The sequence below is a fragment of the Leptodactylus fuscus genome, chromosome 11 (genome assembly GCF_031893055.1).
Source record: "Leptodactylus fuscus isolate aLepFus1 chromosome 11, aLepFus1.hap2, whole genome shotgun sequence".
Lineage (NCBI taxonomy): Eukaryota > Metazoa > Chordata > Amphibia > Anura > Leptodactylidae > Leptodactylus > Leptodactylus fuscus.
The window spans coordinates 64104737-64119262 of NC_134275.1; the positions used below are offsets into that span (position 1 = coordinate 64104737).

Here is a 14526-nt window from a genome sequence, read left to right on the forward strand (position 1 = left end):
TGCTAGTACTTGCTCTCTGTAAGGACATATTACTGGGTTTTCATACAGCGACATATAGATAGGACACAAATTAGGTTATTCTCACAATACCGGACAAAGCTGTTCATACCTTGTAGCCTATTTTATGGGTAGACAAATGCTGTTTGCATTGACGGGCAGAATTGCAGGCATAGAGACTGGTTTTATATCTATAGGACACACTTTTACGGATTACCAGGCATGAGAAGTACCTTGCCATCTTTGTTGGTGTGGAAATAACCGCATGTAAAATATACTACCAGATTTTTCATAACTTAAGTCAGAAATTTGTGGCCCAGTATAGCGCCTACCGATCAGATATATATGGCCTGTCTTAAAGAAATTGGCCATACTTTCCTGTCTCTAGTTCTCTGGGGTCTCCCAGACATGGTCTGGTCCTGCTGCTCCGTCTTATTTTGCCGGAAGTCTCCACTGCGCTGTGACGTCCCCCTAAGCCGCTGATTGGCCTCAGTGGTCATGCTGGTGGTTTTTGAGTTATTTTTTGTTAAAAATTCCCCCATGCCGGGGCAACACCGTGTGGTTAGCACTGCAGCTTTGCAGCGCTGGAGTCCTGGGTTCGAATCCTGCCAGGAACAACACCTGCAAGGAGTTTGTATGTTCTCCCTGTGTTTGTGTGGATTTCCTCCCATTCTACAAAGACATACTGGTAGGAGGAAAAAAAATATACATTGTGATTCCCTTTGTGGGGCTCACAATGTATAAAAAAAAATTAGGCTGCGGGACGTTTAAAAAAAATGTGGGTGTGGTGTAGATTTGAGCATGAGGAGCACGTTTGGAGCACGAAATGTGTGTTTTTCTGGCATATAGGGAGTAATAAATTTCCCCTTCCATGAGCAGGGACATAACGCATCCACAGGGGTCATGGTAAAGCTCCATTGTTCGGTTATTTATACACTTCCAAGAGGAAAAATTGGGGAACATACAGTTCTAGGAAAAGGGGCACCAAAATTATTTCATGGGAAATACAAGTATTCACAAAAACAGTTTTCGTCCCTTGGAATAACTGCATTATGTGTGTGTGTATGTATATGTATTATATGTAATATATATATATATATATATATATACACACGCACACATATCTATCTAATTATCTATCTATATATATCGATATCTGTGTGTGTGTGTGTGTGTGTGTGTGTGTGTGTGTGTGTGTATATATATATATATATATATATATATACACACACACACAAATAATAATAAATACAAATACATAATATATATAATGTATTTTTATTTATTATTATTGTGTATGTGTGTATAATATATATATATATATATATATATATATATATATATATATATATATATATACACCGTATATATGGTAATTGTGTGAAGATAGATAGATATGTGTGTTTGTGTGTGTGTGTATATATATATATATATATATATATATATATATATATATATAATATATATATATATATAATATATATTCCCCCACTCCCTTGTATTTTGTATGGGATCTATCCAAAAATTCTGACTCGAAGCTGACCTATATAGTGTCCTTGTAAAGGTAGTCTTAGTCCAGAAACCCGTACAGGTCTTTTCTGCTTCTAGAGTGCTGAGACATTCTTCAGATTTCGCTGCATGTTCGATCAGGTCCTGCCATGCTTCTCAGCACACAGAGAGTTAATGCAGCCTGTATATTTGATAGAGGAGGGCGGCATTTCTGAATAATTGAACAGATGTACGCTCATAACTAATGAACACTTTTATTTTCATTGCAGAATGAATCTGAAGAAACATAATAGGATAATGGATTAACTTCATATTTTTAGCCATGAATGTATTGGTTGTATAAAAGCTTAAACTGCAGCATTCCTTCCTCCTCTTGTGTTTTTTTTTTTTTAAACATTTTTTTTCTGCAATTAAAGTAAAAAAAAAAAAAATTTGAGCAAAAATTATGTACAGTCATATCCAACTTGCGTAACTGAGCAGCCCCCTGGAGAAGGCGCTTCATAGGGTACAGCTGCTCTCTAGCATCTTTTCCATCTCCAAAAACTGTTTTGTGTGTCCAAAGATCGTCCACAACATATGGCTGGGTTTACATGATTGTTTTTTAGGTGTAGTTTTTGAAGCCAAAACCAGATGTAGATCCTAAAAGGAGAGAATATAGAGCACAGATGGCGCATGATGGCTTTTTTTTTCTTCTTCCCCCCAATCCACTCCTGGTTTTGGCTTCATGAACATGGAAACACGGCCTAAACCCATTGAAAGGTGACATGAATAATTGATAATCTTGTGACAATAGCACCTGTCAAGGGGCAGGACGTGTTGGTGTAATGACACCGGCTGGCAGAACTGGAGTTTATCCATGGCCGTGTCTCACGGTGCTGTTATACCTAGGACTTACAGTAGGGTCAAGTTTTGCCACAACCGGGCGGTATTAGTGTGGCATGTCTCCACACGTTTTTGCTCTAGTGTAGCATGTCTCCACATTCGAAAAACGCGTTTTACTTAAAAAAAAATTGGATGATTTTGCGCAAAAAAACTCATAGTAAAGGGAACTGACGAGCAATTTCAGCAATGATGTTGCAAAACGGAGTCTCTCGATGCTGCAGTCTCCACCAGTATTCAGCCAAGTGTCCTGGCGATAAATTCGGCGAAGTACAACGCATCTTCCGCAGAATTTCCATTTTGACACGACCCCAATTTGCCTCGATTCTCTGGGTGTTGACGCTGGTGAAAGGGTTTACAAAATTTTGTTGATGATTTACAGTACGATGAGTGTACTGAAAACCAGGCCAATTTGGAATATTTGCATAAGCTGCCCACTCGGCCGACCAAATTCCCGATCCAGGCGCTTGTGACGCTGAATAATGGCCCGAAGCGTCGGCTCATTTCGGCATAGGACGTGAAACATCCTCAATTCTTGCACTCCATCCGGTCGCTTCCAAGCAATGCCAAAGATCCAAGGCCCAGCAATTTTATTTCCAGAATTCTGATGCGCTGGTGGCACAAAATTACCATGTAACAAACGAGAATGTACCCCAAAATGTGTGGTAAATTAATAAAATATACTTTTTCTCCTCAGGTTCACTCAGGGAACTAAAGCCTAGTGTAAGCTGTGCACTGTAATTCTAATTTCCCGCCTTTTTTCACTTACCTCAGCTGATGTGTAGTTCAGGGTCAAAGGTAATCACCAGGCAGATGTCACTGGTTCTTCTGGAAGATGTGGAGAATGTGGAGACATACTGCACTACGGTACACATTATGCGGAGACGCGTCTAATCATTTTTGTGTGCTTTCGCGATGTGGAGACGCGTCTAATGTGGAGACATGCTACATTAATACCCAACCAGACAGCACCATAAATAAGTAATATAAAGGAGCCATCATGGCACTAGCTGGTGAAACAAATGCAAGGAAATGGGAAATGATCGAGACTGAATGGAGATGGTAGAACAAACGGGATGGGAATGGGGGTGACAAAAACTATTGTCTCTAAACCAGGGATAGGGAACATTCGGCTCTCCGGCTGCTGTGAAACTACAACTCCCAGCATGCTCCATTCACTTCCATGGGAGTTCCAAGAACAGCAGAGCCAGTATGCATGCTGGGAGTTGTAGTTTTGCAACAGCTGGAGAGCCGTACGTTCCCTACCCCTGCCCTAAACACTGACCATAACACCAGGCACCACTGACCTTTACTGCCCCTAAAGATATCCTAAATGGAATATGAAATCTACGATACTGACCCTAATATGAACAATAGAATAGTACTATGATCCAGAGACTAGGGTCACATCTGCTTCTTTAAAAGGGTTTTCTAGGACTTTCTGAATGATGATCAGGTCATCAATTACAGATCTATGGGGGGTCTAACACCCGGGATCAGCTGGTTATAGCAGCAGCAGTGCTCCTTGAGCTTTACTTTTGCTTCACAGGCCATGTGACCTCATACTCATCAATCACATGGCCTAATAGCAGCTATGATCAGCAATACCAAGTACAGCGGCTTCACAAATGTACAGTGCTGTGTTGGGAAACAGCTGATCAGCCGAGGCCCAGGTGTCAGACTCCTGATCTTTACTTGATCACCTGGAAAATCTCTGATCAGTCTGGATGCAAACAGAAGCTGCTCCCCTACATCATCACACTAGGCTACACATGCAATTTTATCTTCTGTTTAATACAATAACCAGCAAGACAGGATAAAGCCTTGTTTCTTACATTACAGTTAATGTGTTGTGTCTGCATCTGTCATTATGTGAGTTCAGAGGCGGTGTAACAGAAAACTACGTTTACACATTTGTGCCTACCCTTTGACATGGTCTTGTATGAATGTGATGTATTGTCCTTTAATAGAGTCAAAAGCAACGTTTGATGGGTTGATGAACTATATGCTATATAGGCATTATTACATTTATATATGGCAATAATACATATATACAAGAGCAATTGTCAATGTGAACATGCTATTCTCTGGGAATGGAGTACCTATCTGCTATGTACCTATATCACATATATCTACACCATGACAGAAATCAGAATCGCTGCCTCAAATTTGGGACTGTAACTAAAAAATGTCATATTCCACTATACGGAAAAAAAACTTTCTTTCCTTAAAGGGAGTCTTACCAGAAGCCAGCATATCAACCCAGCCGAGCAGATAGATAGGTTAGGGTCACCTGAATCAAACAGTGTTTTCCCCTTGTGAATCGGTGCCTCCGTTGTGGAGGTATGGCAATAGGCAAAGCTGCCGCATAAAACCATTATTTCTCTTTATAATCCAATGATAAATTGTAATGAACCTCAGAACACTTTGTATACAGCATCTGAGGATGTGTCTGTTTTCTCCCAGCGCTCATACTCATCTTTCCCAGATTCGGAAACCGACAGCATCTACCCCAGGGCATTCCCCTGACAGGAGCGATGAGGGCGTTGCCGTTCCTCCAAAGAGGTAAGCCGCAAGGCCCTCGTTGCTCCATAGAGCTCCTTTGCATATTGACAAAAATGGTGAGATGTCGGTAAGGGGGGCACCGATTCACAAAACAACCTTAGAATTGGGGGACCCCAATCTATTGATTGGTTTCTGGTGACAGGCTCCCTTTAATAAAGTCCATGGACTCTGTTCAGGTTATTCCGCTAGGTCTCCTTTTATTAACTTTTATTCTTGAACTTTTTGGCTTATCTGTTCTGTATGAAGGATGCGAACAATGTAAGTCTGATAGACTCTGCTGCAGAGACAAATCCTACCTGTCAATTATAGAAACAGACAGTTCTCTTCTTCATGAAGGTCATGCAGGAAGAGCTGTGTGGGTTAGAAGAGATGACTCTGCAGGATTTTCTGCTCTTCGCTAGCTTGGGGTTGGTGTGTAATTTTGAAATATAAAAAAAAAGCATTTTTACAAAAGCAATAATTCTGTATCTGAAATGGAGCGGACCTAACTACCAAGATGACTAACTAGGGACGTTGGCTGTTAGATCTCCTCATACAATTCTTTTACTTCCAATGTTACCTTTTGTTTTTTTTTTCATTTATTTATGTATTTATTTATTTATTTATTTTATCTTTGTTTGATTTCCGGCTAGTCAAACTTTTCGGTTTTCTTAATTTTTGCAAAATAAATCTTACAAATATTCCCTACAGCGTACAGAGAAACTATGACTTTGTGAGAAGAAATCTAAATGTTTGGTGACCAAATTTGATTCAGTGGAAGCTCAGGGAGTCTTCTGGCAGTAATATGGATCCGAAAATCAGATCATACAATTGTGTGTAATTGCTGTAGTATGTTTTGTGTGTGTGTGTGTGTGTGTGTGTGTGTGTGTGTACAGTACTGTTGCTAACTTAAAGGGATCCTATCAGTCAGACACAATTTTTTGTAGGTACCTCGTCGGAATAGCCGTAAGAAAGGCTATTCTTCTCCTACCTTTCGTCGTCTTCTCCGTGTCGCCATTCGCCTACAATCCTGGTTCTTGTCGTTATTTAAATGAGCTCTTTTGCAGCACTGGGGGCGTCCCCCATGCTGCGAGAGAACGCTTTCTAGTTCCGCCTCCTCTTCTTTAGCAGCGTCATCCTCAGCCTCTTCTTCCGGCGGTGGCTTGTAACTTCTAAGGGTTTGGGCAGAGCAGACTGCACATGCCCACAGGCCATGAGAAAATGGCTGCTTGCACAGTATTGTAAGCGGCCATTTTCTCGTGGCCTGTGGACATGCGCAGTCTGCTCTGCCCGAGGCCTTAGAAGTTACAAGCCACCGCTGGAAGAAGAGGCTGAAGATGACGCTGCTGAAGAAGAGGAGGCAGCGCTGGAAAGAGTTCTCTTGCAGCATGGGTGGGCGCCCCCAGTGCTGTCTGAGCCTGGGGCCCAGCCCCAGTGCTGCGAGAGAGTTAATTTACATACCGACAAGAATCGGGATTGTAGGCGAACGGTGGCGTGGAGAAGCCGATGAAAGGTAGGTGATGTATAGCCTTTCTTAATGCTATTCCAACGTGGTACCTACAAAAAATTGTGTCTGACTGATAGGATCCCTTTAAATGGTGACAACTTTTCAGACAACTTAAGCTAGGTTCACACTAGCCGAACACCGGAAGACCCCATTGACTATAATCTGTGTCCGTTGGGTGTCAGCTGTTCCAAAACTGAAAGTGGCAGAACGAAAAGTCCTACACGGGGAATTTCAGCTACTTCTGCAAAAGTCTTCAGTGCATACTTGGGTGCAGATGTGAACCCAGCCTTAATTATTTGAGTTGCTGTTGTACAGTTACTCCTGGCAGAATTATATGTAAACAAATGAATGGATAGGGGAGGGGGCAGGGTGCTCCTTATTGTACATGCCCACAGCCGGAGACAAATCTAAAATGTGCTGTAGCCATAATGTAATTATTAGCAGCAGTAAACACATGTAGGAAGGCGTATACAGTCATAGAACAGATTGCTCTGCTTGATGAAAACTAAGGGAGTCTGTCTGCAGTAAATTGGTTATACACTTAATCCCAGTACCTTGTAAAGGAGATTCTACAGTTTCCAAATATGCCTCGGTTGTTCAGTTTTGGAGGCCCATCCTCATGTTAATTGCCATGTATAAATATGCAAATAAGGGGAAAAGTGCTTTGCCTGGGAATCTAGAAACCGTTCAAAACTAGGACGAGGTAAGGCAATCCTCAATGCACTTTTCCCCTTATTTGCAGATTAATAAATGTTGTTGCCCATTATAGCCTTTAGTAGATTACCGATGATGTATTGACCTATAGAATGCTGTATATTTTGCTGACATAGAATGAGCCATGTTAATCACTTGGAACTTTATATGAGTCTTCAGAATTGGCCAAGCGTGGGATATTCGCAGCAGTTGAGCCGTGAAAGGGTTAAGGGTCTGTAAGTCCTCATTATAATGGCAGTCGTATGTTAGTACTGTTTTTCGCTCTTAGTAAGCCTAGGGCACTGCTCCAGCAGACTGTCTTCCAAATTTGGCTGTGAATTCACCACTAATGGCCGGATATCGGAATGAAGGTGATTCTTGTCCTAGCGGTTTGTGAAATATGAGGTTCTTTCGTTCACTGAGCTTCTTCCAGAAAGATGTCTCCTGCAAACAGACACTGAAGGAAATAAATGGGACGTTCTTTTAACTTTTATTGTGCTTTAAGAGCGGATACAGTGAACCAGGATGTCTGGTCTTCGTGTTATTGGTGATATCCCCTTATGGCTGCCATTGCAAGGCCTATCTTTTTTTGCAGACTCTTCATTATAGCATATACCCTGCAGAGTGCCCCCAACTCTGTGACCGACTGTTCATGACCCTTTAGTACTATGTAGAAGTATCAGTATGGGGACTAAGGTGATTATTACAATGACTTAAAGGGGTTGTCCAGTTTCAGACAAATTTAGTTCATTCTACAAACAATTGCATTTGTGCCTCAATGTTTGTCTGAAACCAGACAACCCCTTTAATGTCTTTAAGATCACCCATTTGTCTAAGTCTTATCAGGGCTTCCTCACTCTGAGGCCTATCTGTTAGCCAGAGTAAAGGGTTATCCCACTATGTGAACATGTCAAGGCCTTTCTCCCACTGCAACATTCATCATATCAGAGCAAAGCGAAATATAAAAGCCAAGATGGAATCTGATCAGGAGTGAGGAAAAACTGAAGGGATATGAGGGCAGTATACATGAGAGAAGCCTGGAGAGGGGTGCAGGGATGGAAAAGTGTTTTTGAACTTTAAGTAGGGGTAGTGTTACCTAATGACAGCGCCATGGCATTGATGATTCTGGTGTCTTCCCTTCGATACAACAGTCTGTAGTCTGCTGGTGGATTATAGGGTAAGGCCCCGTTCAGACGGGGAGCGGATTTTGGTCCTTAGAGTGACGCGGGAAGCCGTGTCGCAATGGGGCCTAAATGCGCCTGCCGCGACTGTTGTGGCTTCCCCCTCCGGAGTAGGCTCAAATTAATGGGTCTAGTTCGGAGGGTGACGCTGGGGCTGAATCAGCCGCGGAATCCTCCTGAAGAAAGGGCAGCTCGATACTTTTTTCGGTGCCGCTCATGGAAAAACGAAAGCTAGCGGTCTGTCTAGACCTCCATTGTGAGGAGGCGGATTATGACATGGATTCTGCGCCAAAATCTGCCCTCTCTTGCCCCGTGTGAACGAGCCTTAATGTTAAATAGTTGGCCTTGGATGTTATGTGACTTCGACCCATTTTTGGGAATCCTAGCTTATGCATTTGCCTACGTTTTGCCATGGGTTGGATTGCGTATGCTCATGGTTATGTTGAGTAATATATACCATCTCTGCCCTAACATACGCTGTACACTAGTTTCTGTAGAATTATACAGGGCATAGATTCTTTTCCCGGCGTTGGCTGCACATCATTCTTCTTTACTTCCAATTCTGAGTAGGGAAATGGGTTTTATATCAAATTCTCCATGTAATCTTCTTCTTCATCTCAGAATTGAGATCCTGTTATGTTCTGACTTACAGATTGTCCTTCAGTTATAGTCTTATATGACGGTAAATTGAATAGAATAAAAGTTCTCATGGGAACAAATTGTTATGTAAAGGTCATTGTCTTATTTTCTATGTATTCTTTTTTTACAGATCTCCAACAAAGCCAGTATCGTTCAGTCTGCAGGTAAGTCACATAACCTACATTTTGCCTTGATAGTTTCTCAATGCCAGAATTGCAATTTTTTTTTAATCTGTTTGGAAATTGATGGATATATCTGTATAATTTATAGTTTTAGTTAAAGGGCATCCGGCACTAGACTCTGTTAGGAGCCTGGGTTAAAGCAATTGACCCCTTTTAGGGTGCGTTCACATTACAGTTATTCAGTGTATTCCAGATGAGAGCAAAGGACACTAAATGCCAGAAACGGAGCCCCCTCCGTCAGGTGTCCGTCTGCATTCAGTGCAATGTTAAAACCTGACAGACTCTTACTTTTGTGGTTTTTTTTTTTTTTTACTTTTTTGACAGAAGAAAAAGCTCTCCATGCAGGATTTTTTTTTCTTCCTCTACAAAAGTTAACAAAAATGATGGAAGAAAGCGCGTTGTGTATGGGAGCGGACACAGACAAAGGGTGCTCCATCTCTATCTATTACTGTACAATTTTAATGTCTGTTTCTGTCAACCTGTGACAGATGACAGCAACAGACCTTAATATCGTTAGTGTGAACGCGTCCTTACATAAATATAACCTATAATTTTTTTCAGAGCTGTCTTGTCAAACCTTAGCACAACAGGATTGGACATTACAGCCTTGAAACATGATTAAAATCTCATCAGAAGGGTCACGTCATGACCGTCTGTAATGATGTGAGGTCATGTAGTCCTGCTCATACTCAGAACAGGGAATATAAATGCTTACACGCTGTACTATTATCGCCTCTGAACGTCCGCTGAAGATTCATTGGGCAGTGTCATTGGTACTTCTCTCCCGACCACTCTTGTTACATTAGTACTACCCTGCCTAACATTTCTGCAGCCATGATGTAGTAGTAGTGTTGGGAAGGGAGGCATGTTCATGTACCAGGAGTGATGGGGACAGAATCCATATCAAGAGGCATTGCTCTTCCTGCCACATTTTAATCCCGTTTTGTGGATGTAACATTCAGCCCTATTGTGCTGGGGCCTGGCGTGGCAGCTTTGAAAGGAGGAAGAATCGAGAACTATTTACAATTACTAAATATACATTTAAATTAATGTAACCACATGGAACAGGAAATATATAGGAAGTTCTGATACTTCTATCTTCTGCTCAATCCACTCCTGGCTTTGACTAAAAAAAAACGCAGCAAAATCTGTAACAAAAAAATTTTTGTTACCACAATGTGGAGCTTTAGCTTTAAGGCTGGGGCCCACAGGCTTGAAGTGCTGCACGAAAAATCGGGCCTTTTACAGTACTTCCAAAGTGGATGGGATTCATGCGAATCCCATCCCCACTTTGCAGAAAAAATCGCAGTGCAGACACGCTGCGATTTCCACAACCGTTGTGGTTTTTAAAATCGCAGCATGTCAGCTATATCTACAGAAATGCCAGCGGCTTTCCCATAGATATAATGGTAAGAGAAAGTCCGTGGAGGAAAACTCCATGAACTTTCTCTTCAAAGCGCTGCGGAAAGAACCGCAATGCGTTCACGCTGCATGCTTTGGCGCTGCGTTTACGGCCCGTGGGGCCTTAGCGTAAGGCGGTTTTTATTCTAAAAATATTGATAAAGGTTGGTTCACACCTGTGTTTGTATTCCGTTTGGGGGAGTCCGCATGGGGATCCCCCGAATGGAATACCAAATGCATTTGCAAATGCTGTGCAGTAAAAGCACGCAGACCCCATAGACTATAATAAGGTCCATGTGCTTGCTGCGCGCTGCCCGCACAAATCATGCAGACAGGAAAGCTACTGTAAGCTACTTTCCCTGTCTGCGTGATCCCTGCGGAGATCTGGCGGCAAGCACACGGACCCCATTATAGTCTCTGGGGTTCGTGTGCTTTCACTGGCACACCGTTTGCAGTTGCGTTGGGTATTCCGTTTGGGGGGGGGGGTTCCTCATGCGACTCCCCTGCACAGAATACCAATGCAGATGTGAGCGAGGCCTTAGACCCGCAACCTCCATTAATTAGATATTCTCAGCAGCTGCTACACAGAGAATGGAGCAGGATGCAGACAGCTCAGATTTGTGTAATGGGCAGACTAGTTACTGCAGATCAGCTTCCATTCAATTAATAGGGACTTGAGCTGCAGTAACTTGCTTCTGCCACTACATAGAGAACGGAGCTGTTCAATTCCTTCTGCATTCTCCATTAAGCCTGGTATGGAAAATAATCCTCAGCCATGTTGGATTCTTTATTCGGCTGCGTGATAAGCTTCCAGAAATGCCTACAATAAGTCTTAGCTACGACCGTTATTTCCCAGAACCTCCCCACTGTTGTCTAAAGTTTTTGTTCAATTCTTTGTGTTTACATGGTTACAGACTACTTACCCTGTGTAGTCTGATTCTATTGTCATACTTGCTTCCATTTGTCCTTAGCTTTTTGCCAATGTATCATTTGTAGGCTAGAATGAAGAGTTTATCAGCATGTCCTTAGCCCTGCGTAAGAAAACTATAGAATTATAGAATATTATGCTGTATTCTATTAATTCTAATACAGACTTGGACGTTTCTGCATGTCACTAAAGACTATTTCATAGGGTGAAATGCACATAACGTAATAAGAAAATCTATTTACTTTTTGGTTTTTCTGTTAATGTAGTTACCGTACCTGAATGTTTGCCTATCTGTGTGTTTTACCACTTCCTATTGTGATGTGTGATAGATTTGGTTGCACATCTATGTTACTTCCTCTTGCAAATAATGTCCTGTACTATAATTTCTTACATGGGGGAAATAGTCTAATGAACCCCTTTCCCTGCTCCCTTCCTGGTGCTGCTGTGCTGGTACCATGTTCTCCTTTCCTAGTAATGCTGGAACCATCCCACCCCACCCCCCATTGCTGGTACTGAGCCCTCTGAGGATGTGTCGGAAATCTCCATACACCTTCTACTCTGTAACCAGTGAGTGACACTTAATGTGGGCATCTGGTATATCACCCACTGGTACTGCTGCTGTTGTTATTACTGTATAGGTAAAATATCCAGTAGTTTAGAGGGACAATAATAATGAATAATAACATCCTACAGATAAGAAGGTAACGTGACTGTATTCTATACACTGCACCGTGCTGAAAGATGCCAGCTATGTGTAATGTCAGGTTCGGGAACACGCCAATCTCATGACTGATGGATGACTTAAGAATGCAATGGTGGGGTAACCGATAATTACAGGTTCTTCACCTGTGCCTACAGGAAATACAGAGTAAATTATATAGTGTATGTTCACCTTGAACTGACACTCATATATCAGGGTTTGCATAAGCAGCAGATTCTTTGATTAGCACATGGCTTTTCTATCAAAAGGTAGGCTCATAAGGCAGATGAGAATAATTTAGGTTTGGGCGTTGTATTCTGGCTATGGTATGGAAGACACAGGAAAAATTACACAGCCTCCATGACAAAATGAGTTGTTTGCTGGAAGTAGTAGCGGGGATATCAACTGATCGTCCTGAGATCTTCATTGTGAATGGCGTTGTCTTTGCTTGGACATCCTATTGACAATTATATTTCCATAATATGTTGATTTCAATGCAATTCTATTAAAGGATTTGTCTGGCCACGTGATAGATCATCAATATGTGATCTGTATGGTTCCCACACAGATCAGCTGTTTGGGCAGCCTCCAGGTGCCAGAATCTGCTAGTGCAGTGATGACGAACCTTTTAGAGACCGAGTGTCCAAACTGTAACCCAAAACCCACTAATTTATCACAGTGCCAACATGGCAATTTAACGTTAATAATGTGTGGATCCACAATTGCACACAATTACAGACCTGCACAATATGGTCATACGAATGGGGTTTTATAGAACTTTCTGCTCCACTGTGACCCTCACACAGTCCAATTTGCTTCACAGTGGCCCCCACACAGTACAATCTGCTCCACAGTGGCCCCCACACAGTACAATCTGCTCCACAGTGGCCTCCACACAGTTCAATCTGCTCCACAGTGGCCTCCACACAGTACAGTCAGCTCCACAGTGACCCCCACACAGTCAAATCTGCTTCACAGTGACCCCCACACAGTACAATCAGCTCCACAGTGACCCCCACACAGTATAATATGTTCCATGAATGAGTGCCCAAAGAGAGGGCTCGGAGTGCCACCTCTGGCACCCGTACCATAGGTTCGCCATCACGGTGCTGGTGTATGTGGAGCTTGTGCAGTCTGCTTCTGTTCAAGTAATAGGAGCAACACAGGCACCCCTGTGCATAGTGGCGGTTTTGGGAAATTGCTGCACCGCTCCTGTTAATTGAGTAGTAGTAGTGCTGCAAGGGCAAAAGCTTCCAGCACCCAGTGGTTGCCAAAATAGCTGAGCTGTATTGGGTTCAGGTGTTGGACACTGATAGATCACATACTGATGACCTTATCCTGGGGATTGATTCTCAGTAACGCTGGGTTCACACCTGCGTTTGGGGTCTCCGTTCTATGGTTTCCGTCTTCTGCATGCCAGAAGACGGAAACCATAGACCGGGTCCAGCCGTGAGCGGCGGTGAGCGTTTTAGGCTCTCTGCCGCGAAACCGGATTTTTTTATCCGGACACAGAGTACTGCATGTCCGACTCTGTCTCCGGATTATAAAACCCGGTTTCGCGGCGGAGAGCACAAAACGCTCACCGCCGCTCACGGCCGGACAGCTTTCTCACCCATTCAAATGAATGGGTGAGAAAGTCTCCTGCAGGTTTCCGTATCCTGCCTGTGTTTTAGGCAGGAAACGGAAACCTAAGTACGGAGTGCTGGGCCGCAGATGTGAACGAGCCCTAAGACATACCCCTTTAAGTCCCAAGACTTTTTTTCAGGTTTTGTGTGTTAACATGCAGATAAGCATTGTTTGCAATTCAATATGAAAGGGATGATTTAGAGGTCAGTCTAGTTATGTACAGTTGTGTGAATGCAAACGTTTTAAGCCAGTGTGTGAGAGGTGGGGAGGAGTAAAGCAAAAAGGAAGAATGCTTTCAAAAGTAGAAGTGTTAATCTAAATCCTATCAATATTTGGAGTGGCCTTTGAAGGAGTCCTGGAAGTAATGATATGGCCCGTAGAGTCCTGATGTCAATATCATCCAGTCCGTATAGATTTACATGATGAGACAGAAGTATTAGAGCAAGCCTACATCTACAGAAGATCTGTGCTTCGTTCTCCAAGATGTCTGGTACAACCTCCCCGCCAAGTTCCTTCACAACTGTCTTCAACTGTACAGAGAAGAATTGATGGAAGGCAAAGGGCAAAGTTCTCACCAGATATTGATGACCTTTAGATTTCTCTTTTCTTCATTCACTTCGTTTTGTTAGTCGACAGTAATATTTTCTTAACCCTTATATTTCTGAAATGAAAGCATTCTTACTTTGCAGCATTTTATACACCTGCCTAAATCTTTGGCACAGTACCGTCCCCGCAGTGTA

The 14526-nt window shown here is 42.6% G+C and overlaps 1 protein-coding gene across 1 annotated transcript in view; it reads left to right on the top strand.

The window, feature by feature from the left end:
- WDR44 (WD repeat domain 44) overlaps positions 1-14526 on the top strand; it is a 64350-nt gene that overhangs the window by 18866 nt on the left and 30958 nt on the right. Inside the window, exon 2 of the mRNA XM_075259028.1 lies at positions 9080-9113. Within this exon, the coding sequence (XP_075115129.1) occupies positions 9080-9113 (34 nt within the window). The remainder of the gene's footprint in view (positions 1-9079; positions 9114-14526) is intronic.